Source organism: Tiliqua scincoides, chromosome 5, assembly GCF_035046505.1.
Source record: "Tiliqua scincoides isolate rTilSci1 chromosome 5, rTilSci1.hap2, whole genome shotgun sequence".
Classification (NCBI taxonomy): domain Eukaryota; kingdom Metazoa; phylum Chordata; class Lepidosauria; order Squamata; family Scincidae; genus Tiliqua; species Tiliqua scincoides.
The window spans coordinates 20298182-20324073 of record NC_089825.1 but is presented as its reverse complement, the minus strand read 5'-3'; the positions used below and the strand labels follow the sequence as shown (position 1 = coordinate 20324073).

At 43.1% G+C, this 25892-nt stretch overlaps 1 protein-coding gene across 1 annotated transcript in view; it reads right to left on the bottom strand.

The window, feature by feature from the left end:
• Nucleotides 1-25892, bottom strand: part of C5H10orf67 (chromosome 5 C10orf67 homolog) — a 54732-nt gene that overhangs the window by 14354 nt on the left and 14486 nt on the right. Inside the window, exons 7-14 of the mRNA XM_066627623.1 lie at nucleotides 20257-20385; nucleotides 18568-18626; nucleotides 15245-15316; nucleotides 11940-12005; nucleotides 6691-6882; nucleotides 4509-4594; nucleotides 4348-4413; nucleotides 1316-1400 (exon numbers count right to left, since the gene is read on the bottom strand). Coding sequence (XP_066483720.1) covers nucleotides 1316-1400; nucleotides 4348-4413; nucleotides 4509-4594; nucleotides 6691-6882; nucleotides 11940-12005; nucleotides 15245-15316; nucleotides 18568-18626; nucleotides 20257-20385 — 755 coding nt within the window. The remainder of the gene's footprint in view (nucleotides 1-1315; nucleotides 1401-4347; nucleotides 4414-4508; nucleotides 4595-6690; nucleotides 6883-11939; nucleotides 12006-15244; nucleotides 15317-18567; nucleotides 18627-20256; nucleotides 20386-25892) is intronic.

Here is a 25892-nt window from a genome sequence, read left to right as displayed (position 1 = left end):
TGGCATCATGTGTGAGCTGCCAGAGCACCTTTCATGACTACCATAAGACTCTTAGCGCTGGCAGAACACTTGTCTAACAGGTTATCAGTTTTGCCAATTATCTTATTTAGACCAGAATTCTCTTTAAAATTAAGCCCCAGCAACAACTTATATGGATTGGGAGTAAATAGGGTGAATGAGTAAATAAGTAAACAGGGCGAGTAAATGAGTAAATAAGTAAACAGGGCAAAGTAAATAGGGTGAATAAGAAAATAGGATGAATGCAGAGTATTGCCAAGGAAAATGAGGGCTAATTACCTGTGTGGAGTCTGGCGAATTGGGGAAGTGGGGCATGCTGACAGTGAATCTCTCTCTCTCTCTCTCTCTCTCTCACACACACACACACACGCACACACACACACACACACCCCACAATGAGACATGAAACTACATACCAGAGGTGCATAATGCACATATAAACTACTGCCACTTTGAAGTTTATCTTTTTTGCCTCCGTGGCTCTGTAGACGCAGAGGAGGAACTGACTGGAGAGAACACATAATACTGGTTAAGCATTTTATTTGCTTATGAAGTCTCATGCTATAATAAACCACGGTTAATACTAACCATGGTTGATTATTGGGTTGATTTGCATCCCAATCCTATGCGTGTCTACTCAAAAGTAAGTCCCATTGAGCTCAATGGGGCTGTCTCCCAGGAAAGCATGCAAAGTATTACAGTCTAAACCCAGTTAAAATCATGGTATGAATCCTAATTTGTGAAGGAACCACAGTTTTGACCAAGGTACCTTTAACCCAGGACCACAGTTAACACCAACAAGAAATAGATGAGGAAAATTTGCTCCAAAGAGAGAAAAAGAAACGGAGAAGGTGCATGTGTCCTGGAGGCTGGCTTCTAATTTTCAGACCATGGTATGCAAAGAGCCAAATTGATGTTGGCTCTGGACCTTAATGTAGTTAGATGGTCATATAGTTATGGGGTATACACTTACAAGAACATTTGAGATAAAAGATCAATATTATAAAATTCAGTCTTTTCTTCTGATTTGCAAACCAGTATTAAGTCTGTACTGGCTAAGAGATTTTCACTCCATTTAGCAGAAACAGAACGTTAGAGTCAGGAGTGCAAATATCCAGTTACCCAATGGCCACTGGAACTTTAAAACCAAAGGGGGAGGGCTTGGCAACCATCAGCTAGCTTGCAGCTGAGGGCAGGACACAGGTCTCTCCTAACTGGTTCCTAGAAAATTTCACTTGCATTTAAATTTTGCAAATTTCCTTATCCCTGGTTACAAAAGACCATGCTCCATACATACCCGATCAGTGTGTAATGGGCGTCTAGATTTTGAAGACTGTCGCAATGACTGTCGAAGAAACATCTCATCCTTAATGGCATGGAGGCTGACAAATAAACAGAAGCCATTATATTCAGTTATCAAATGGTAGACTATACATTTGCTGTCAATAAAACTGCAATGCAGAAGCTACTGAGTGCTGCACACTCTTTTTTAAATCTGACATAGGGCAGTCTGGAAGATGATACCCACTAAGGAAACAAGTTGCAGTCTTTACATTTACTAAGAATAAATACCATTGAATATAGTGGAGCTTACTTCTGAGTAATCATGCAAAAAATGTGACTGACAGTCTTCCATTTTTGAAACTGATTTTGACCACAAGAGGGCTCCCACATTTTATAGCTGATTCCAGCAAAAATATAGGTAGGAATATGGGGGGAGGGGGACCAAAAGTACCATAAAGCCATAGTACCAAGGCAATTACTAGATGATGTAATTTCCATGAAAATGTTATCTCATTCCACAATGCATTTTGACGTATTTATCAATAAGAACTGAAGTAAAACTAGAATTCCAACATTCAACCCTTTATGTATCTCTTGGATACATTTCCTTTCCCAAATAAATCCATATGGAAACATGCTTCCTTATAGAGATGCTTGTTTCCAGTGAGTAAGATAGGATTACAGCCAAAGTCTTACAGAACACAAAGGGCTTACTTCTGAGTAAAATAACTTTTCTAACACCTCTATAACCTTTCTGATAGTTTGTAAATGTTGAGTTTTCCAAGAATCATTTTGCATTTAGCGGTCCAATCCTATGGATACATTCTGCCGGCATAGTGCACTTTACAGCAGTCAGTGCAAGCAGTGAGCAGCTGGGTCTGTACTCCAATAGACTGGGGATGCCACTGGGGAGGTAAAGCTGCAGAGGGGGTGGAACAGGGTGGGGGAAAACAGGTGTGGGTAGACTGGGGAGGAGATGGGGTACCATGGAGGGCAGTTTGGGCCCAGGAAGGGGGAGGTTCAGTGGCAGTGGCCACTGTCAAATCCTGAGCCCCTTCTTTGGCCCAATCCACCTTCACAGATCAACAAGGACATGTGCCAACAATATCATCCAAGTTGACCCATGGCGGCTGCTGACACATACAGAAGTTTCTTCACCCCATGACAAAACTGCAGAATAAAGCAGACACTATGTTGGTGCCATTGCATTTTGGGGAGTTAGGTAGGATTGGGCTATTAATGATTCTTTCAATTTCAAAAACCTTTATTAGGCAAAAAATTAATTGTCCTTTGCTGAGGCTTCCTTCTGCCTTATTTTTATCTTGCAGTTTTACAGTTTGCGAATAGGTTTGAGTGCCTTAACGTTATAAATATACATTCATATGGATGGCGCTAAACTCAGTCAATATGAGCAACTGAAATTTTTACCCTGGAAATAATTTGTGTACTGTACTTTCTGATTAGCTTTATTGGTTTCAAATCTCTAGATTTCCAAAGTAATTTTGGTCTGAGATCTGTGGGGTGAAATAGATTGAGGCACACGCTATTATGGTTTCCAAGGTATGCACTGTCCTGATCCCTGCCAGATCTCCCTATACTCAAAGCAAGTGATGTCTATAGCAACTTTAATACCATGAATTTGCAAACGTTGGTAAAAGTTTGTTTGCAATAGTAGCAAAGTAGAAAGGAAACCTCTACTACAGTATCACCGTCAGTGTTCACCAAAGATTTTTTGGTAAATACTAAACAGATCAGATGAGTTTGCCCACACTAGCAGAATTCCACTACAATTAAAGAAGTGACACGAACCGTCATATATCCTGACAGCACTGAATGCCTCTAGAGAACAAGCATTCCAGCAGTGCTAGGAGCTTTTGCTGTTGCAAAAGACGACACGCTGGAGCGCTTGGGCTGGCTGCCACTGGTAGTGGCAGGTGGCTGGCTCCACTTGGCAGGGGACTTCAGGCATCCACCATCCTGGGTAAGATCGTGCAGGGGGTTGAAGGAAAGTGGGGGGCGGGGGTTGAATGAGGCAATGATGGGTGTGGGGAGAATGATGGATCAAGACCAGGAAGGGGGCAGTTTCAGCAACAATGGCACATGCCAAAACCTAACTCCCTTCCTGAGCTTGATCTGCCTTCATGGGTCCACACTGACATGCTCCAGTGATATCACTGGAACAGGTCTGAGTAGACCCTGTGGCCTGGCATAGGCTTACCCCAGGGCAAGGGAACAAATGCTTCCTTTGGCCCCAAGAAGGAGGCCAAAAGTCCCCTGCAGGATGCAGCAGGAGCCATGCTGGCATCACTGCATCACTGTGCAGGGAGTTACGGTGTGTTGGGCAAACATACACTAAATGTATAGACTGAGCAACTGTGGGATAGCCCCTTTAAGATTACCTCCTGAGCAACCTTCTTTGCACGGTTAATGGTTAATCAGGGCTCAGGAATGGGCATTGGTGCTATTCCTGGGATTCTCCTGCATCTAACAGCTATAGCACAAGCAACATCAGGGAATCCAAGTATATCTTTACTCTCTTCCTTAAAGTGAGGTCGCTCATTGACCAAATCCTGGCAGAGTCAGGAAGGATCAATATTGCTCAGGGTCTCTCTGTGGCGGATACATTCAACATGACATCTTCATTCTCAAGGCACGTTGCTGCCCCTCCACGGTTCACAGTTTGGGAAACTACTTTGGTGCACTAAACTGAATGGACCACCTGGTAATCCACAGTGTGTACACACTCTCAAGCAGTCAGTCCCATACCAGTGCAGCATAACATCCATTATCTCCCTACATAGAGCTATGCTTGGTCTTCTACACAGAGCCATACTTGGTCAGTTACACTAACGTTCAATAAACCTTTGCTCTGTGGTTTGTAAATTTTTACCATAGCATGATTCAGTCACAGGTAAAAATGTCCAACAGCTCCACTGAATGCAATTGAAGAGACAGAGAGAAACATGTTCAACTCTCCCACTGAAAGCAGTGGGCCTTAAATGTGACTAGCTCACAACCACAGAAAATGTGACAGGAGTACAATACCTTCTCTTTAGAATTTCAAACTTCATTTCCCAAGCTTGACTTGAGTGACGAATTTCATGTTCAAGTCTACAAAGGGAAAGAAAATTAATATGCATTTTGCACATGTGAACCAAACATGGGCTTAGAATTCTTGCATATGCAGAAATGCCTGGTATACGCACCTCCGGGCCTGCAGTCTTGCTTTCTCTTCTGATTTTTTAAGCCTTTTAATCTCATTTTGTAGCATTAATATTTCAGTTTCCAAGTCCTTTTCAAGTGCAATATGTTTTAGAAAAGAAAACCATGCATTAATTATTAGTATATACTGAAGACATAAAAACTAGGCTTTAGCTTCACAGCTCCAGTCTTTGGTTGATGCTTTGAAAATGGGTAAGTTTTGTGCATTGCTTTGGGGACATGGAAGGAGGGAATGCACTCCCTTTATACCAACTCTGCCTAATTTGCTTCTTCTGTGGCCATTCTCCAAAGCTCGTTTCGCTGGCTCTTGCCAACCCAGCAGTTTGATGCCTGTGCTGAAGCGCTGCAATGGATGAACTGAACATGTGTGAAAATGCCAACACAGCCAGTGGGGTAGCTAGAGGGGTGCAAAGCATTATTTTGCAGGAAGCCTCACCATAGCATGCAAGGGGCCCCTCCCCGTCCCCTTAAGAGCCATTCCAGGCAGGGGGAGCTCTAGCTATGCCACTGAACTCAGCTGTCCCTAACTCAGATGACTTTAACTTGGGGACCCAGTGTTTTTATGTTGGTGTTGTCCAGCTGTTGCAATGGTTTCAACAGATGCCAAGCTGAAGCAAGTAGCACAAAAAGTGCCTCCCTGCAATCCCCCTCCCCATTAAAGCACCTAAATTAAAAGTTTTTAATTAGCTTTATCTATGGTTGTTACAAATTTTATAGTTGTGCAAGAGATAAGTGAGGCACAGTGCTGGAAGACTGGAAGAGTCACTTACAACCCACTCCTATCTTGGGCCGATGCAGAGAATGTAGCAAAGCTGGCACAGCTTCTGTTGCATGCTAAGGTCTGGCTGGGGGCCAGGAAGAGATGGAGAGGTAAGTGAAACACATTTTACTTACCTACTCTGTCATTGTCTTGTCACTGATGGGCCTACTCGGATCTGCACCAGCACTTTGGTTGGAGTAAATCTGAGTTGGATCCAAGAGGACATGTTGAGCCTGACTTAGGGGCACAGGATATCAGGGCTGCCACTGCTGCCAATATCACAGCCAGTCCACCCATGCCACACCCCTGTCCTCCCCCAGAACACCCCTTCCACCCACAAGGTCTGTTTCCATAGTAGGACCATTTGGCGCTCCTGAGGCTCTGTTTTTCCACAATTTAGCTGGAAACAGAATTAAAAATGACACTGAATATAGCACCAAGTTATCCAGCAATGTCTTTGTCAATGGCCAAGATCCTTCTATGATATATACTTACAAGTCCTGTTCAACAAAGGTCTCCTGCAAACATTGATTTGGAAGTTCTTCCCCTTTTAGTGCTTCCTACTCCACTTGGCTGGTGAATTAGCAATGAATTGTCCCTTAATTAGTCAGCTTCTGTTCTCTAAGGCAGGGGTCTCATACATTTAGCACTGGGACCCCCTTTTTAGAATGAAAATCTGTAGGGGCCCAGCATAAGTGATGTCATGACCGGAAGTGACATCATCAAGCAGGAAAATTTTTAACTATCCTAGGCTGCAATCCTACCCACACTTACCCAAGGGTAAGTCCCATTGATTGTTAAAAGCATATATGTAGTAGGCTGTTAAAAGTACAGAGCTGTAACATTTCCCCAGATGTAGTCACATACCATGGTAGCAGCAAGTCTAATATATTAAAAATAAAATATTGAAATGAATGGGGACCCACCTGAAATTGGTTCCTAGTGGGTCCTGACCCACAGTTTGAGAATCACTGCTCTAAAGGAGTGGGGGAAGCTTTAATTACAGGCTCTCTTTTCTCCCACTCTTTCTTTCTTCGGTAGTGAAATAGCAGAAAATCTGCAGCACAGATGTGCCAATGACATCACTTGGGTTCTCCGTAAAAACGTTAATGAACACAGACTGAGAACTCCATGCAAAAGAGAAGCAACAACTGGTCTGAACATCACAGGGGCAGTGCGCACCTCACAACACATATGCACTTTTTGGAGACCCCTGTTGGAAATGTAGCCCTAATTAGGAACACCACTGTTATGAGGTGAAGGCCATACCAGCTGTTGGAGGAGCAGATCCCAAGGAAAAAAAGACAGGTGAGGTTGGAGTCTTAGGTTATCCTTCTGTTGCAAATATTATCAGAAGATGGACTATTCTATTTGTTCACTGCTGACATAGATTAAAAACTCATTACCTGACTTGAGCCCAAGTACTTCTCTTTCGCAGCTGCTTCTCTTGCTGCTGCCTCTTTCGCAGCTGCTTCCTTTGCTGCCGCTTCTTTCTCAGCCGCTTCTCTTGCTTCTCTCTGTTGTTTTGTTTCTCCTTTTCCTGCCTTCTTTCCTCCTTTTCCTTTCTTCGCTTGTTTTATGCCTTCTGATGATGGCAGCTGTACAAACAAACACACAGTTAAAAAAATCAAAGAGCCTAATAGGTGGCTGGTGCACACTGAAGGCAATAGCTCAAGAATTTTGAGACAGGTGTTCCCCCCATATCCGCAGATCTGGTAACAGCAGTTTCACTTATCCACGGCTCTCCGCTCGGGGGGCAATGCCCCCTGCGCCCATTACTTTTGTTTTTCTTTATTTTGATTTTCTTGCTCAATAATTTCTTGCATAACTGAGGAATGCAACATGCAGGCAGGCAGTTTGCACGCTAGAGGGACACAGAGTGTTAGAAGGAAGCAGGAACTGTCCTGCTTCCTGTTAATGTTCAGTTAGTCTCCTGCCTCTAGTGTGCAGGAGATTAACTTAAAGATGAACTTATATGAATGAATGAAGGTCTTGCAATAGCTCAAGGCCTATAAAAGGGCTTACACAAAGCAAGGCTGGCCTTTCCTTTGCTGCCATTACTGCATCACAGACGTGAACCACAAAGCAGTGGAGGAAGCCCGCATCCCACAGCTCACACGAGAGGTCAAACAGTTGCCCTCACGCTCAGAGCAGTTGCATTGGGCCAGTGCGGGCTCCAACAAATCTCTGGAGGGCCAGAGGCTCATTGGAGACAGGGGGCTCCCTGAGGGCAGCAATGAGAGGCCTCAAGGGCCGCATGTAGCCCCAGGGCCAGGGTTTGGGCACGCCTGATATAGGGTTTCCATAACTGGGGAGGGGGACTGAACCCCTGCAGATAATGGCGGGACATCTGTATTTAACTGCCTTGAGTATCAGTGACAAAATTATATCAGCTATAAATAAATAAATTAAATAGATGCATACTTATTATAAGCCAAGTAGCAGATGACTTGGTGGGTAATATAAAGTATGGTACTTATATGATTTCCCCCATGAGGAAAATAGCAGCTTTTGGTGGGAGCAGGGGGAATAATTGAAATTTGGGAAACAGTGCAGTATTAAATCTCATTCCCCCAGTACCATGGCCCCAAACCAAATCAGACACCAAATGCTTTTAAGTAACAATAGATTTGGCACATATATGGATATTGGTTAAATGTTCAAAAACACATGCCCCTTTTTAGCAAATAATGACCTCTTGTAGCTTGAGTCTTCAAGAAAAATATTTGGCTACATCTAAGGGTTCACTTCCTCCAAAGAAACTTCTCCAGTATGGAGTCTTCCTTCAGAGGAAGGTCTCCTTCCAGTCTAGAGAAAAACTCCTTGCTCTGGACGAAGCTTCTTCCTTTAAAGAAAATAAACCTTTTAATGTAACCCACATATTTGAATTGCATTTGGTGGATTACCTATTTACACTGGACCATGTTTCTGATTAGTAAAGATTTATATGCTTTCTATACAAACAAGTAACTTCAGAACTGTTTACAAGATGGATGGGAAACTGCATTCCATTTCTGATCTGATAAGTTTTTTATTTTTCATAAATATTTCTTTAAACTGTATATGAATATTCCCATTAAGAGCAAAACATAATGTTCATCCAAACTGATCAAGCCTTCCCTGAAACACAGGAATCCTATTGTTCTCTTGATATCTTTACAAAGAAAAAGCAAATTTTCTTGCACAAATATAGCTTAGACCCATACAAACATAAGGCTTAGAAACCTTTTGAAATGGTTGCAGGTGCCCAGCACTGTATCTATCTAGAGTTCACAAACTATTCCACCAAATCTGTGCTAGAAGATTAAATATTGAACAACGTGCCTCTGTGTGTTTACCATTAATTGTATTCCATGTTCTCTCATGTTACTTTATGAATCTCACTGTAGCGCACCTTGCAGTGCGCTTCAGGGCGCTAGCCAAAAATACCCAGATATTTCTGTTTACAGACCGATTCATAGACAGGGCAAAGTTGCTTTATTCCCCCTCCCCCACGCAACATTGAGGGTGGGTGGAAAGAGGAAGAGCTCTGGGACTTTGAGGCATGATGTGCTATCAAGCCAGGCTGGCGCACTACACATCTCATCCCAGTTCTGTTGCAGGTTGTGCTTCATTATTACTTCGCAGTCTCTTGGCACAAAAGTTAGGCCCCCACTCACACACACAGACTAATGTGCAAGCTGTTTCCATGTGTAAAACCCCATTTTTACCAATGTTGAACATACGAGAAACAGGGTGTGCAGTAATGGGGAAATATACTGAGTGTTTGGGTTGTTGCCAGCAGGGCGTGAGGCTGCTCTCCGTCATACCTTCGGGAAGGGGGGAGGCCATTAGGTTTCTGATATTTGGGTTACTGCACCATTGAAGGATAGTCAACACAGACATCTTGATTGCATTTTATATCTCAGTACAAACAAAGACACATATTTTGAAACTATTGACACAAATATAATGAACTGCTTTCTTCCCGATCTGTTTTTAAGCCCAGCTAATCTCAACATGTGTGATGTTTCCCACTGAATGTCACACTTTGCCAAATATACCACTTGATTAATAAAGGAAGTCAAATACTTGTTGCCAGCAATATCACTTCAAAGGGTCAAGGAGAGTTATACGTGAATTTAGACATTAACTTCTGAGTTTGCGGTGTGTCATTTGAAGCCGGAAGAGGACGGAGGACAACAGTACCCTTTCGTCAAAGGGTTTACCTCAGTTCTAAGTTGGGTCTATCTTTGGAAAGGAATACAAAAGCAATTCAACACTATCGAAAAGGCATCCAGTTAATTGAAATATTGAGCAACTTGCCATGAAAAACATGAAGGAATAGGCAACAATGGATGCAAAGGCTGAGCATGATCTCCTATAAATATAATTTTTTAAAAAATTAGATCCATTGACAGAAAAATGCCTTCTGTACAAAAGTGTTTTTGGAAGCCTTACTAAGGTGAGCTGAACCATCTAGCCCAGTGGTTCCCAACATTTTTTCATTTGCTTATCCCTTGGCAACCCATTTCCATAAATTGTACCCCTTGTATTAGCTCCACAAGGCATTCTAATGCCAGCTCTGCAAGGCATTCTAATATAGACCTGCCTTTTTCCGCTATTATTCAGTTCTTTTTCAAGTACCCCTACAAGTCCTGGCAAGTACCCCTGGGGGGACAAGTACCCCAGGTTGGGAACAACTGATCTAGCTCAAACCTCTGATGTTCATCTTACCATTTTGGCCTGAGTAAGCTAGGAGTGGGAGCAGCTCTCTTTCAAAGAAAGGTTACAAAGTTCAGGGTTTTGTAGTTTAGGAAAAAAGATAACTAAGGTGATAACAATGGTAGAGTTTATCAAATTATGCATGGTGAAGAAATTGAATGGCAAGACTAGAATCCGATGTTTGGTTAAAGTGATTATCAGGAGTTTCAAGACAAGCAAACTGAAGTACAGTAATTCACAAAGTAGATGATGTATGGAATTAGCTGCTACAAGCGGTTTTTCCACTAAGGCAGGAGTTGGCAACTTTTTTCTTTAAAGGCACCGGGCTTTTGGCAATGACATCATCATGTCACCACTGAATTTCCAAGTTGCAGAGCACCTGGAAGTGGCCCATATGGAGTTCAGCTTGGGTGGCTTTGCCTCTTGCAGAGTTTGCCACCCAATGGACAGAGAATGGTGAAGTCCCAGGCTCACTGAGCAGCACAGCAACTCTGCAAGCACAGGGGTTATCAAATGTTCTGTTACTGCAATATAATGTTTACATTTATGCAACTTTCCCCATTACAGCTATTGATTTCATTAGGAGTAGGTAGCAGTGGAATAGCTAAGGGGATGCAGGGGGTAGCAGTTGTACCGGGCATCAAGCTTTAGGGGGGCAACAAGCTGAGCTTGACACTAGTGACAAAAATTGTGAAAATCTTGGTATTATGAACAACACCATCATGTTATATATCATTGGAAAGGTTATTTAATGCAGAATGCAATGAAATAAACTGCATTGGAATATCTGTATTCTATCAAAAGTTATGGCCAATTAAGCAGAAAATGAAAACACAATTGCCTTATGGAACAAAAAGTGAATTTCTGTAACTCAAAACCAACCTGATTGTTCTCAGAGCCAGTGACATATTATCATGTTATTGACATGTTGCAATGACATGTTATCATGGTATAGTATGAAACCACTAAGATGTTAATGTGAGTCAGCTCTCATTTCCATGTATCATAATACTGTTACCCCTGATAACTGGGTAAAAGGCACTTTTTCAAGTGGTGCCCCTCTTATATTTAGCAAGGGGAGAATAAGCATCTCTCTTCACCCCAGCACAGGGGTGAACCTATCTTGAATGGTATCTGATAGGTTCAACCTATCTTGAACCTATCAGGGGCACACTATATACTTAATTAATTTGATTATGTCTGGGGGGGGGGTGACAAATATTCTTTGACCCCAGATAACAGATAGATGCCTTAGCTATGCCACTGACTGGAGGGAGGCGGCAGAGCAATTAGGTGACAAGCTGCTGCGGGGAGAAGGTAGGTTTCTCCCAATTTTCACTTAAAAAAAAGCCCGGGTGTGACATCACTTCCGATTGTGACATCACTTCCAGGGCAACATTCTGAGCTTGGCACCAGGCTACATGATAATTAGCTACGCCACTGGTAGGTAGGCTTGCAGGAGATAAATCAAGCACATTTTCCTTTGCATATGAAATAAAGTATATTTCTCAGAAATTGTCTTATAATTTTTTTTTAATTCAAAACTCAGTGTTTCTATTTAAAACACAATATATTTGTTACAAGAGTCTTATAGGGTGCAATCCTAACCTGCACTGGAACAGGCAGGCCAATTGGCTTGACTCTGCTCTCCTCACCTCTGGAAAGAGAGCATGGGGGGACCCCCGTGGACCTGATCAAAGGATAAATGTGAAAAGAGGATATGTGGATGTGGCCCTCCCCCTGTAATGCTCTTGGAGTGCTTAACACTGGACAGGAAGAGGGTTAGGCAGGCAGGCAGGTGCACCGGTGACAACCACCAGGTGGACAGGCAAGTCACTTACATAATAATATTATATTTTTAGTGACTTCTCCCCCCCAGATCAAAACTCACACTTTGAGAATCCTGGTATAAGGGAATAAAATGATAAACACAGCAAAAGGACTAACACACCTTTTGTACAGGGCTGGCTGAAGCTTCCTTTAGCTTTTGAACAGCATCCTGTGCTTCTTTTACTTCCTGAAAAAGAAAGCACAGAAAAGAAAATGTAAATTTTCTTTACATAGAACATAGTTTTATTGTAGTGTTTTTTTTAAGGCTATTTGATTAACCAATCAGTTCTATAATATTGATCAGTTTCTGGGAAATTGTTCTGGCCGCTTTAAAAAAAAAATCTTTAAAAAACCAATCAATAATAGCAAAATAGAATAAACAAACCACATAGATAACAAATGCAGCAAGATATAACACAATGAGGAGGACACACCAGCGGTCGCATTAGGTGACCCAGAGCCCAATCCTATAATTCCTGTTCACTGGCAGTGCTCCTTTTCCTCTGTCTCTGATTGCTATAAAGCAGCCAGTACCAGTTGTAAAAGGTACTCCAGCAGTGCACTACTCAGCACACTGCCAGGGACACTGGCGGGAAGGCCAGCGCATTCCTGCCTGCATAGTTGGCTCTCCTTCCACCTGCTGGAGCAGGTAATTCAGCAGACAAGGTGAGAAGGTTGGGGGAAAGAGCAGAATAGGGTGGGGAGGAGGCAAAACAGGGCAGGGAGGGGGCAGGGTGGGCAGACTGGGCACGGGAAGAGGGCAGGTTCAGTAGCAGTGGCAGCCACCAATCCTGATCACCACAACTACCCTCCACTGTAGGATGCAGCAGTAGTCATTTTGGTGATGCTGCATTGGGGGGGGGGGGAAGAATAGGATTAGGCTACAAAAGGCTTTGCAACACGACAAGTAAACAGTGTATAATTAGTTTGAAATTCAATGTCACGTGATGTGGTGATAGCCATTAGCTGGGATTGTTTTAAAAGGGGATTGGATAAATTCACATAGGACAGCTCTGTCAGTGGCTACTAGTCACACAGCTTGTGTTCTTCCTCAAGTTCAGTGGTGGTAAATCTGTGAATATCAGTTGTAGAGAGAAATGGCAGGAGACCTTTCTCTCCTGCTTGTGAGTGTCCCAGAAACAGGTGATGGATGCTTGAGTAGACAGGTCTTTGGCCTGATTCAGCAGAGCTTCTCTTATGATCTTAAGTATTGGCTGGAAAGACAATAGTGAATGGACATGCAAGACTCTCTGAGGAAGACATTTTCGGCACTGCAGTCTCAACTCTCATTGCCACTTGCCACCCTAAGACTGGAGAGGAGAAACTCATTTAACATCAGATCTTTTTTTTAAGCTTTCAAACATTTAGATCGTGGTAGGCCAACATTTTGGCAGGAGGGCCACATCATCTCTCTGACACTGTGTCGGGGGCTGGGGAAAAAAATAATTAATTTACATTTTAAATTTGAATAAATTTACATAAATGAATATATTAGAGGCAGAATTTATATAAATGAATGAATTTTACTGAGCTTATTTATAATACACATGAGAACTATAGTGCTATAAAGGCATGTAGAACCACATGAGAACTATTTGCCACACACGTCTTGCACAGTGAAAACATATGGACCAAACCAGAAACACTTGGGGACATAAGTTGTTCAGAGGCAACCGGGGGTGGGGTGGGGGGGATGACTAAAAAATGCCTTACTCTAACTTGGCGTATGGCGGTTACAACGGGCAGTCACAGGTGAGCACAGGCTCCAACAGTCTCTGACGGGCCAGAGGCTCATTGGACACTGGGAGCTCCCTGTAGGCCAGATTGGGGGTCCTTGAGGGCCGCAAATGGCCAGGGCTTGTCCACCCCTGATTTAGATGGATAAATATGCTGGACACCTGAGAGGAAATAAAAGTGAAAATAAGCTGAGAACTTTTCAGTTGCCTCTTATTTTGCAGGAGATCAGTCCTCTCAATGAAGAGAGTTTTCATAGCTCTCTCTCTCTCTCTCTCTCTCTCTCTCTCTCTCTCTCTCTCTCTCTCTCAAGTCAAAGACTAAGGACCCACAGGATGTGACCTTTTGTGCGAGAACCCATGACGTCTGGTGCGGAGACTAACAAAACAAAATAAGCAAAGCAGCTATAACTTGGCACTGAGTGTGACAAGCTGCAAAAAAAAAGTGAATATTTAAATAGCTGAAGTGGTATTGATTTGCTATTCACAACCTTTTCTCTTCTGAACAGAGTCATTCTTCTCTGGCACATTTAAAGAAAGCAAGTCAAGCTGTGTTTTATATTTTGATATAATAAACCCACTCAGCTTACTGTAACAAAAACATACTGGCAATGGCCAATGTGAAGCCAAGTTATCCCCCTCCTGCCCAGAAGGGGAATCAAATGATAAAAAAAAGGATCAGCCATCTGGAAAGTTCCTGAATCCTTTTAAAAGGGGATAAAAAGCACCAATGAGGCCACCAGGATGTCTGCTACAGAAGCCTCTTTGAAATGATGGTGGATTGTGCCCACTTGAGTTGATGAGATCAATGCAGAACACTCAAATATTTCATATATAAGGGCTCCTTTATTAACCTCCTGTGAAAAGCAGCAGAAAAATTTTATAAATAAAAATTCTGCAGCAGAACTTTGTACATAAATGACCTTCACAATAAACAGCTGATTGAATTATCCATTTTTTTCCCCAAAATGCATGTTCAGGATACAGTTCTATGTGTCAAGTTTGAACCCAGATCAACCAATTTTCACACCCCTTTTTCAGGGGGCCAGGAAACAGATAACACACTCTGGAATGTGTCAACTCCATTGAGATGTTATTTATTTCCCCTGCTAACAGGAGAAAGTGGACTTTTTAAGTGGTGGTTCTCTTATATTTAACAGGAAAGCAATTGTCCCCATTCATCTCAGCATAACAGTGGCTGTTTGCTGGAGTCTCCTTTATGTTCTTTTTTTTAAAAAAAATTGTAAGCCCCTTAGGGAAAAGAACCATCTTTTCATTTCTTTACGATGTAAAAATGCTTTACACAATGATTAAATTTTTACTTATTGATCTTTAAGCACAAACTTAATACTCATTTTTTAAAGGATTAAATAGATTCTTTAAAAAACAGAATGGTGTGCCTTGACAATTGTCAGTGTGCCACGAGATGAAAAAGATTGAAAATCACTGAGCTAGATGGACCAATGGTCTAACTCAGTCCAAGGCAGTTTCCCTTACAATCTTATGCATGTTCTACTCAGAAGTAAATAACATTGATTTCAATGAGGCTTATTCCTAGGTCAGTTTGTTTAGGATTGCATCCTAATTTCCTCATTGAACACCAACTCACTCCTCTATTCCCAACTTCAAGGGAGTACAGAGAGACATAAAACACATACTTTAAAAATATAATATCAATGTTATAGCATCTTACCAGAGCCTTAGAGAGTACTCTCTGCTTCTCCCGGTCAAGTTCCAGCTTCAGTATTTCTTGAGTATTCATTAGCTAAAATTTAAATGAAAATTCTTAGAAGGGGGCATTGCAGTTTCACATGATTGTTTGATTAATTGATTGAAAAGATTTATACTCCATTTTTCCTCTGCTGAAACAAATGCCCACGGTGGTTTACAATCACAGCCAGGTTTTTAAAAACACCATCTTTTTTCTTGTTTTAAATAAAATGTGTTGTCTGGAAATATACTCTGGCCACTGCCTCCTAGGTTAGGTGTTGGTCTCTGAATCTTGAAAGGTAGTGAGGGAAATTCTGGGATGGTATTTGCCGTTGGGCAGAACATGCCTAGTCAGAGATGCTGGAAAAGCATCAGATGGAGTTGTCTTATCCAGTGTTCTTCAACCATGGGGTCGGGACCCCAATGGGGTCACGAAGCCTCAGTTGTGGGATCGTGGCAACTTACAACAATCAAAAAGCTTGAAGACCACTGGACTAGAACACCACCGGGTAAAGGGGGAAGCATCTGGTGTACCCCTTCAGGTAACAGGTAATTGTGTCCCAGTCCTGGGTTCTTAGCAATTGTGCTAAAACAGCTTTCACTAGTGCAGGCTTCACAGCAACTTTTTCTGTTCTGTATTCTTATTTCGGTAGCCAAATAAGAATATTTGGTTACAGTGAACAGTGCTGGGAGGGCATGATGGAGTGTGAGGGTAGTGGATAGAGTCCTGGGGGGGGGGGCGAGATTGACAGTGGGATCTCCAGTTATTTGAATTATTTATTGGGGTCGTGGCACAAAAAAGTTTTCATTCATTAAATTGATATCTTTCTTTCACCATGGAATGCAAGGTGAATTGCATGAGTTTCCCAGAAGGTTACCAGTCCAGGCATTGATTGACCAGACACAGATCTGCTTAGCTTCAGCAAGGTGGATGTGACATGTGCCTGCAGACACATGTTCACCTGGGATGGGAAACACTTGGGCAGCCCAATCCTATGGTCTGGCGGCACCCAACTGTATAGCAGCACTGAAATGGCTGCCACTGCATCCAATGAGACCATGGCAGCCACCAGAGTCTCCTTATGGTAAGGGAACAGTTGTTCCCTTATCCCGTGTCAAATGCCGCAATTGGCAATGGGTCTTCTCAGATCTGCACCTGCTATTTAGAGAACGCAGAACCAAGCAAGGCCATGTCGGACTTACAGGCTCAAGAGGTGGCATAGAATTCTACGGCAGTCTCTCTGCTGTCACCCCTGCCTCCCTCCTGGGCCTGATCTTCCCCACAGTCTGCCCTCCATCCAGTTCCACCTTCCCCCCACCTTGCCCATCAATGCCTCACTGCCAGCCAGTGGTAGCACTTACCGTTGGCCGCTCCACGTCATCGTCTTCCCTGCGCTGAGGTCCAGCGCCAACTGACACTGGCCTCAGCACCAGTGCCACATCCCTTCTGTTAACGCTGGAGTGCCTTATAGCATTTTTGCAATGGCGGTTGCCGAGGCTTAGGATCAGCAACTGGCACTGCCCTGGCTTAGGATCGGGGCCTAATTTTTTCATTATCACAACTGTTTATTGAGACGCTTATAAGTGGGCAATCTTGGTTTTTGTGAGCCAGGCTACTGAGTTTACACAATCCTGAGCCACTCCCCAGTCCTGAAGCGAGTCACTAGCCTACTCAGGTCAAGCTTGATTGGTCCTGAACACTTCTCAATCTTGCTTGCAACTTGGTGGCAGCTGATGACCCAGTCTTTGCCTGGTCCGCCTTCTGCTGGGGAGTCCTTGCACCGATACAAATTTCCTTAAATACCTGTGGCATCTAACTGACTGTAGTGAGATCTGTAGTTAATCATGTAATAAATGTCTTGTGAGTTCCACTTTTGAGCACTCTTAAAATACATTCAGTATTAGTTTGGAGAAAGTAAAAGAACTGCAATAGGGATATATGAATTGTGTTTGTGTTTGAGATTCACATGTTCCCACGGCAGTTTTGAAATTATACTGTGAAATACCACACTGAAGATTGTATACCATACTGAAGATTATGAGCCAGTTCAGATGATCTGAAGTCAGTCAAGCCCTTGTGCTCCCCTTACCTTTTACTCTTCACATTACACACTGGGGGGGGGGGAGTGGATTCCAGTTTGTTTCAATCACAGCTATATGTGTTGCCTAAACCCAGGAGCTGGGTTTATTAACTATGGTTTAGGAACCAGGATATGAAATTGGAATTAGATTCTAGTTTCATATCCTAGTTTCTAAACCGCAGTTAAACTACAACTCCTGAGTCTGAAAAAAAACAGTACAGAGCTGTAGTTTAGATAAACTGGGATGCCCACATCACAACTTTGGGCTGCATTCACAACTGCTGGGTCATCTGAACCAGCAAAGGGACAGGGTAGTTGTGCACAGTAATACCAGAACCAGGGGACATCCACTAAAATTGAGTGTTGGGCGGGTTAGGACAGACAAAAGAAAATATTTCTTTACTCAGCGTGTGGTTGGTCTGTGGAACTCCTTGCCACAGGATGTGGTGCTGGCGTCTAGCCTAGATGCCTTTAAAAGGGGATTGGAGAAGTTTCTGGAGGAAAAATCCATTATGGGGTACAAGCCATGATGTGTATGCGCAACCTCCTGATTTTAGAAATGGGTTATGTCAGAATGCCAGATGTAGGGGAGGGCACCAGGATGAGGTCTCTTGTTATCTGGTGTGCTCCCTGGGGCATTTGGTGGGCCACTGTGAGATATAGGAAGCTGGACTATATGGGCCTATGACCTGATCCAGTGGGGCTGTTCTTATGTTCTTATGTGCACAGACCCAGGCCTGCAGAAAGACTCCTACAGCAAGCTGTCCAAGATCAATGGTCTGAGTTTAAAGCTGACGTTTGATGAGTAGCAAGAAGAAGGCACTGCTTTGTTAGCCAGGGTTTTAGCATTCATACCAGGCCTGTCCAATCAGAGGCTTTGCACAACCTGCCAGTTAATCGTGGGGCTGATGTTTCAAACTGTATTCCCTTGCGCACCTAGAGAGGGTGCCAGAAGCTTTAACACAGAGGCCCAGGTAGTTAGTCCCAGGCTCTGGACTCAGCACTTTCTGGTTCAAGCCCCCAAGTAAATGTATCATCTGGAAGAAAGAACACCAGCTTGTTTGATCTATGAAGAATAGTGGGTTATATAAAACATAACACAAAAGCTGGGACAGTGAGAAGGATGGTCACCCTTTGAACATTCTTTTGACTACATGCGACTCTCTTGCGCCTTTGTACTAGTCAATTCATCACTGTCAAAACAAATAAATAAATAATACAGTACCTTTTCAATGGTCTTCATATCTCTTTCTCTCTTATCCTGCATGTTTCTAATTTCAGTTTCTGAAAGAAGTGGGAACCGGGGGTGGGGGTGGAGGTGGGGAAGAAAAAGCAGACCATGAAATTACATGGCTATTTAAAGGGCTTCATAATGTGCACTGTGGGTCAATCCCTAAGCGCCACTGGAATGTGTAGTGGATGGAGGCAGTGGCTGAATCGTGACCTTCACCACTGCCCTTGACATTCACAGCCTTCTTCCTGCTGTTCAGCTGGCTGGCCAGAGACAGAGATTATGAAATAAGTTCAAGAGCCAAGTGTGGCCACGCACCCATTGCTTTTCATCCATGCTAGCCTTGCGCATCCTTGCTGTTAGTCACAGCTAATACAAAGTCCTTTAGCAGGTGGTTCTTCGCTTGCTCCAACCAACGTTCTGAAGATGGGGAGCAGGGTTAAGACACCGTCACAAGAGGTGATACAACAGCACTGACATAATACCAACTTCATGTTAAATTCATCATCTTCCTCTAAGGTATTTGGCCAGAGTGCCTTCTTAGCTGGCGGTTTGTGTTTGTTAGGAAGGCTTTCTATGACTTGTATAAATGATTTTAATTACTTATTTTTAATTGTTTGATGTGCCTTTTGTTGCTGTAAAGCTTGTGAGCTACCCTGAGTGCCTGCACAGGTCCAGAAGGCAGGGCTGGAAATGGTAGCAAATAATTTCTGGACAGAATTTTTCTGTCACCACCATACACTTCTAGCTTTCCATTTGTCACTGCATGACAATGACAAGAAGAGAAGTAACCTGTATATAGAGAGTCATTTATCTGGACACTTCCAGTATGAGATATCCTTCACACCTCAATTTTCAGATGCCATAAATAGGAACATTATCGTGTAGATTAGAAGAATTAGTAAAATATACCAAACAAATGGTTGGTTGGCAACCTTCAGTCTCGAAAGACTATACCAAACTTCTGTAGAACTCTGGCATGCCAGTAGGAAAAATAGAGCATCTCACCCCAAAGCACCTCATGCTTAAATATACTTCTGATTATACTTATTGGTATGAAAAAGAAGAGCTAGCAAGAGTTTTTGCCTTGATACATGTATAAATACTTAATAAAATTTCAGCCCAATCCTATTTTCTGCCACACCATAGCATGCAGGTATCCCATGGAAACATGTGCTGCACGCTATGGTGAGAAGAGGGCAATCAGGAAGCCTGTAAGAGGCAAGGGAAAATATTTTTGCAGGCAGGCATTCACACTGGTGACCCCATTGCACACATCATCACTGCAGGGCGGATGGAGAAGGCCTTTCTGACAGAACACTACTTCTGTCACCAGAAGGTACCCATAGGATTAGGCCCTTTGGGATGGAATGTTAGGGGGGGGGGTGTACAGCATCACTATTTTTTAGCTGTAAATACCAGAAATCTCAGCATTCATTTTGAATAACATTCTTCTCTCATCTATAAACACAGGATAACTAAATATACACTGAAAGGAGATGGCTTTCATATAAATCTGTTCAAAATTTCAGAACCATCTCAAATTATAGAACAAAGCAGTACCATTTAAGAATAACTGTGCCTCATGTTATGGGTCCAATTTAGGATTTGAACATTTGCTTTCTTAATGTTTAATTGCTTAAAAAAAATCAGCTTAATTTCTTGCTCAGTGAGAAACTTTACCTAATTCCACTTGATCCTTCTCTTTGCGTTTGACGTTTTCTTGCAGCCGTGTCATTTTTTCATTGAGGCTAGTAAGCTGCTGTTTGAACTCCCAGTTCTCCTGCTGTAGCAATTCCTTTTCAATGTCTTCTTCATCGTCATATTGTGAAAACTAAAAGATTAAGAAGCTATCTGTTTCTAAGGCATGAGGCGTGAAAGGGGGAAAAAATGTAAATATGCCATCTGGGCACAAATAAATATACAATGCCGCTATCATAAAATTTTCTGAATCCTGTCATATTAGTTATAATATGAATGGGAGGGAAAACTGGGAGACTAAATAGAAGTTGCTGGAAGAAAGAGCTATGGTACCTTATGTACAAAGACCGTAACACACGGGGATGGTTTCTTGACAGGCATAATGCATATCATACTGTTTGTTTGCCCTCATCATTCAGGCCAATTTATTGTGGAGGCTGCGTCCAGGAAGGCAGCTGGGGCCTATCCACCCACACTTCTCTCTGTGTTTCTGAAGTGCTGTCCGTAACTAGGCAGGCAGAGGGAAACCATGGGTAGGCAATTCCAGGGGGTTGCAAAGTGCAGGGCTAAGGAGAGGGGGGGGCGGCTTGTTGCCTTTGTGCTGTTCCTCAGTGACAGCACTGCCATTGCCGTGAGGAGCACATCACATGTCAATCGGTGAAATTTCCAGGCTGGGAGCCGCACGGAGTCCATCAGGCAGCCTGATACCAACACAGTTGGCTTTCTGCTCCGTGCCACCCAAAGGCAATTCATATTCTGAACATTGAGATGGCTTTGCATGCACGTCACACATAGGCCGTTCAGGGGCCTTTAACACCATTGAAGACGGTGGTTTAAATCTCCATGCGAACAGAGATAACCTTGTAGGAAAGTTCCAGGACAGCATGCAACAAAAGACTTTAAAGTTATACTTTTAGTAAAGCAAACTCATTTACATTTTTATTATGCATGTCCTTTGTTAAAATCTTGCCACATTCATTATGGAAAAAGACTTCACATGCATCCAAGCTTATTGGGGAGAGCTACCCTTTTTTCTCGTCTGCTTCAAAGCTATTTAACACATTTGCATATATTGTCAAATGGCTGTTGAGATTTTACTGCCGCATCTTTTAAAGAGAGCAGAAAGTTGAAAACAAGTTTATAAGGACACCAGAAAAGATTGAATTCTCAAATTCTTCTTTTTTTAAAGTGAAGAATAATTTCCACAATTAATAAAAAGAAACATGTGCTGCTGTTAATTTATTTGGCACCTGTAAACAAGTTTCCCTTTCAGATTATCTGAACATAAAACAAAGAAGAAAAAAACAAAACCCTAGCACCTTGAAACTGAAATTTGAAGGTTTAGAAGACACACATGCTTAAATAAAATGCTGTGAGAACATGTGCACAGGTAAAATATAGTTTTCATTTCTTTTCAAGTGTTTGTTACAACCTGTATGGAATAGTAGTCACAGTGACAAACTTAAAACTGTAGGATTAACACCACCAGACTTGAAGCTCATGGAACTAATTAGGCTGCAATCCAATAATGCTCACCTGGGAGTAGGTCCCAATGAATCCAGTGGGATTTACTTCTGGGAAGACATGCATAGGATCAGACTGTTAGGTCACTGACTATCTTTCAGTCTACCTACCACACAGGATAACATTCAGGGAGGGAGGCCACATATGCGGGCATGAGCTTCTTGGAGGAAGGGTGGGATTTTAAAAATGCAATTGTTCTGATTTTGCACCTGGTTGTAGTTAACCAGTTAGTCAGTATTGAAGCAGACAATTAGCAGGGCCAGCCAAAGAAGGCATTTGGTGGCCCAGTTCAGAAAATTAAAGCCCTATATGGTTTAGGGCCAGGGTATCTGAGAGACTGCCTGCTTCTGTCCAATGCAGCTCAACTGCCTAGGTCATTGGTATTCAAACTGAGGCGTCGCAACGCCCCAGCCTGAGGGTCCTGGTCCCTTTCCCCTTAAGGGGCGGGGGCGGCCAGGAGGCAGTGAGGAGGCAGCAGCGCAATCCCCAGGATCGCGCCACTCAGGGGAGCTCCAGGGGCTTAGTGTAGTTCCCCAAGCCCGCTGCTGCGCCCCGGGGGTGCGGGGAGCCCTGCGTGACCTTCGGCAGGGCTCCCCGGGTCAGGAAAGGTGACAGCGGAGCGATCGTGTCCCGGTCCGCTAAACCGAAGCGGTGCGCAATCGCCCCACTTCCCCTTTTGACCAGGCTGCAGGGACTGGGGTGCACCCTCCAGTCCCTGCAGCAGCCATCCCTGGCTGCGGGGAGCCGGGCACGAGCACCTGCAGGGCTCCTCAGGTCAGGGAAAGTGAGAGTGGGGCGATCGAGCTCCACTTCCTGTTTTGCGGGGAAATTCCTTGTGCTGAGAAGGCTGAAGCTCCCATGTAGGATGCAGTGGATGCCACCTTGGGGCTGCTGCATCACTGTGTGGGCACTTATGGGGGATTGGGCTGTTGCTTTCCACCGAAATGTGTTTAAGATAAGGATGGTAATGGGGTGTGCGTGGATAGATGTGCATAGATTATCACCCTAGAATTAATCCTACTGTGGCCAAAGAAGCTGCTTCAAGGTAAGTGCTGATGCTCATGTAAGTACAGGGTAAACGATCAGCATGCTGTTTAAGTGCCTGATGCGCATTACTATCTATGGTAAACAGCAGCTAACAACCAGTATGGTGGCTTAAGGTGGCGGGTTTGGCCATTGTTTTAATTGGTATTTTTGTCTTCTTTAGCAAATAATTATATGCAGCAAATAATGGGGAAAGCAAATTACTAATAACAATTAAAATTAATAATACAACTCTTCACATCACATGTGCCCAACAAAAGATGTTTCAAAATGAATGTTTCCACCATGCAGAAGCCTTTTTATTTAAGCCGCACTTACTAGTGACTTCATTGGACTCGACATGAATTATGTTTTATTTAAAGAGAAAAACATTATCAAAAATCATGGCTCTAGGAAGCTTCCAATGAATCTCTGCAGGGGGGTGTTAATAAACATCAAACAGTACAAAGGAGAGATTAGCCAATGATCCCCATGTGATGCTGTTAAGCTCTATATGGTACAGAGCAAATCCACAGTTTCAAAGATCCCTTTATATAAACTGTTTCAAGGCTTAATAGGCTTAAAACGTAGTTCCTTAGCTGTGGCTCACTGTATCAGGAGCTGCCATTATTGCAAATGAAAAAGGAATGAATTCATTACATGAACAGCAGTCTTATGTTTTAGAGCGGTGGTTCCCAAAATGTGGGTCAGGACCCACCAGTGGGTTGTGACTTGTTTGTGGGTTGTGAAACTGAAACTGACAAGCTGATAGCTGACAAAGAAAATGTTTTGAACTCTATGGAAAGTAAAACTGTCCTACAATGTGAGTTTACTCACGAATAAGTGGATGTGCCTTAGCCCAATTCAAAGGGCAGGCCAAGAGGAACACAATGCCACCAGAATGGTCCTGATCCAATGAACACAGGCCCCAGAAAACACTAGAGAAGGAAGTCCCCTCTCTCCAAGATGACAAGGAAAAATGTACTGAGCCCTAAGAGAAGTGAAACTGAGCCACATGTGTGCATTTAATCATGAGTAGGCAAATGTGCCTTGGTTATTATTGAAGGCAAGGTGAAGGGGAACTCAAGACCACCAGAATGGTCCTGATCTGATGTTCGTTGAAGCAAACGCTCTAGAAGGTGCCCCCACAACCACCATAGTGAAAAGGATAAAAACAGAGACTTGGGCAGCTGGCCCAAGCCAGCAGTGATTTTTTTAAAGTATCATAACACTAGGAGGTTCTTGATAGACTGCTGTTTTTAAGAAGTGGGTCCCAGTGTTAAAAAGTTTGAGAACCACTGTTTCAGTTCCCGCAGATTCAGTTATCTATGGATTGGGTCCATGACCCCCCTGCACATGCCCCCTCTAGAGGAGAGGGTAGCTCCACTCACCTTGCTTCTGGAGGGTCCACTGAGCCCCGCAGGGACTGCGGACACCTGTCCGCAGCCTCTGCTTGGCTCAGACTGAACCCTAGAGCTGAAAAAGTCACTTCTGTTTTCTCCATGGGCCTCCTTGGGCTTCCCTGGGCTTCCCAGTGCCTTATAGGGTATCAAAAACTTCGTTTCTGGTTTCACAGAGAAACTGACTTTTTTCAGTCCTGGGGCTCAGTCTGAGCCAGGCAAAGGCCGTGGATGGATGTCCACAGCCTCTACTGGGCTCAGAAGACCCTCCAGAGGTGAGAGTAGCAGAGCTCCCTTGGCTCCAAAGGGTGGCGGGGAGGCATTCACCTGTATCTGCAGTTTTACATATCCACGAATGGTTCCAGAACGGAACACATCCCGCAGATATGGGAGCTGCCTGTAGTGCCTTAAAATACAAATGTAGCCTGACTGCTTGAAAATAGCAGTTCACAAACATCTAGTTGCCTTGGGTCTTAGCCTTATATTAAATTCATAGTTTGCTGCTTTTTGCTTGGCTTTAGTTCTAGCTCCACCATCTGTTCTAAACAGGAACTGCAAATAAAAGAATGAACTATTTGGGCTCATGTTGCAATGAGGACATCCAATTAGCAAAATGAACAAAGGACAGTTTTCTGCAGCAACAGTCATCTGTTACAGTTTGAGTGGCAGGTTTTTTTGGTGGGGTTCTCCACACCATCTGCCCACTGCAATAGTTTGACCTTGCTTGCTTACACCAGGGGACTTAAACAGCAACTGCAGAAAGTGCGAAGCCATCAAAATATAGTAAATTAACTTAGGGAAGGCCAAGAGGTTAAACATTTTAGTCCTATTATCTTATACAATTACCTAATTCCCAATTTAAGCAGCTGTTTATCCATTAATAAATGCATGCTTTGAGCTGGTGCTAATTTTTTTTTCTTCAGACATACATTGTAGAGTCTTTTGATGGAATTTAGAGAATATTTACTGTCTACACCAGGGGTGGCCAACTTTTAAACTTTAGGGCTCCTGAACTTTTAACAATGGTGTGGGAGAGAGAATTTCAGCAGGTGCAGCTTCTCATCTCATCTCACAGATAACAAGCTGCACCTGCTGAAATTCTCTCCCCTTTTGTTAAATGTCCAGGAGCCCTAAAGTTTAAAGGTTAGCCACCCCTGGTCTACACATTTATCATTTAGTAATATAATGAAGTAAAAAATCAACCATCTCACATTCCAGTCCACAAACTTGATACATGATGGGGCACACCTATAGCTACAATGCAACGTTCAAAAAATGAGGCCTCATTCAGCTTTAGCTGTGCACAGTCACTCACATGACTCACAAGACAACAATTAGTGGTCTTACAGCCCAATTTTATGCATGCCTACATAGAAGTAAGTCCCATTAAGTTTATGGGACTTATGGTATTCCTGAGTCAGTGTGTATAGGACTACAGCCAAGACACAGAGAGATGGATGCTTCCACCCATATTAAAAGCCATATCTAGCTAGTATTCTCAGACCCAGAAAAACATCATGATGCATATTAGAATAGGTATCTACATTGGTTATATATCAATTTTCAGAAACTGTCCTGTAAAATCCATGTGCGTCTCAGTCCTATGTACTGTGTTCCTTCTTCTTTTATGGAGGAAAAAGAGTGAACTGGAATCAGCTCTCAAAAGACAAG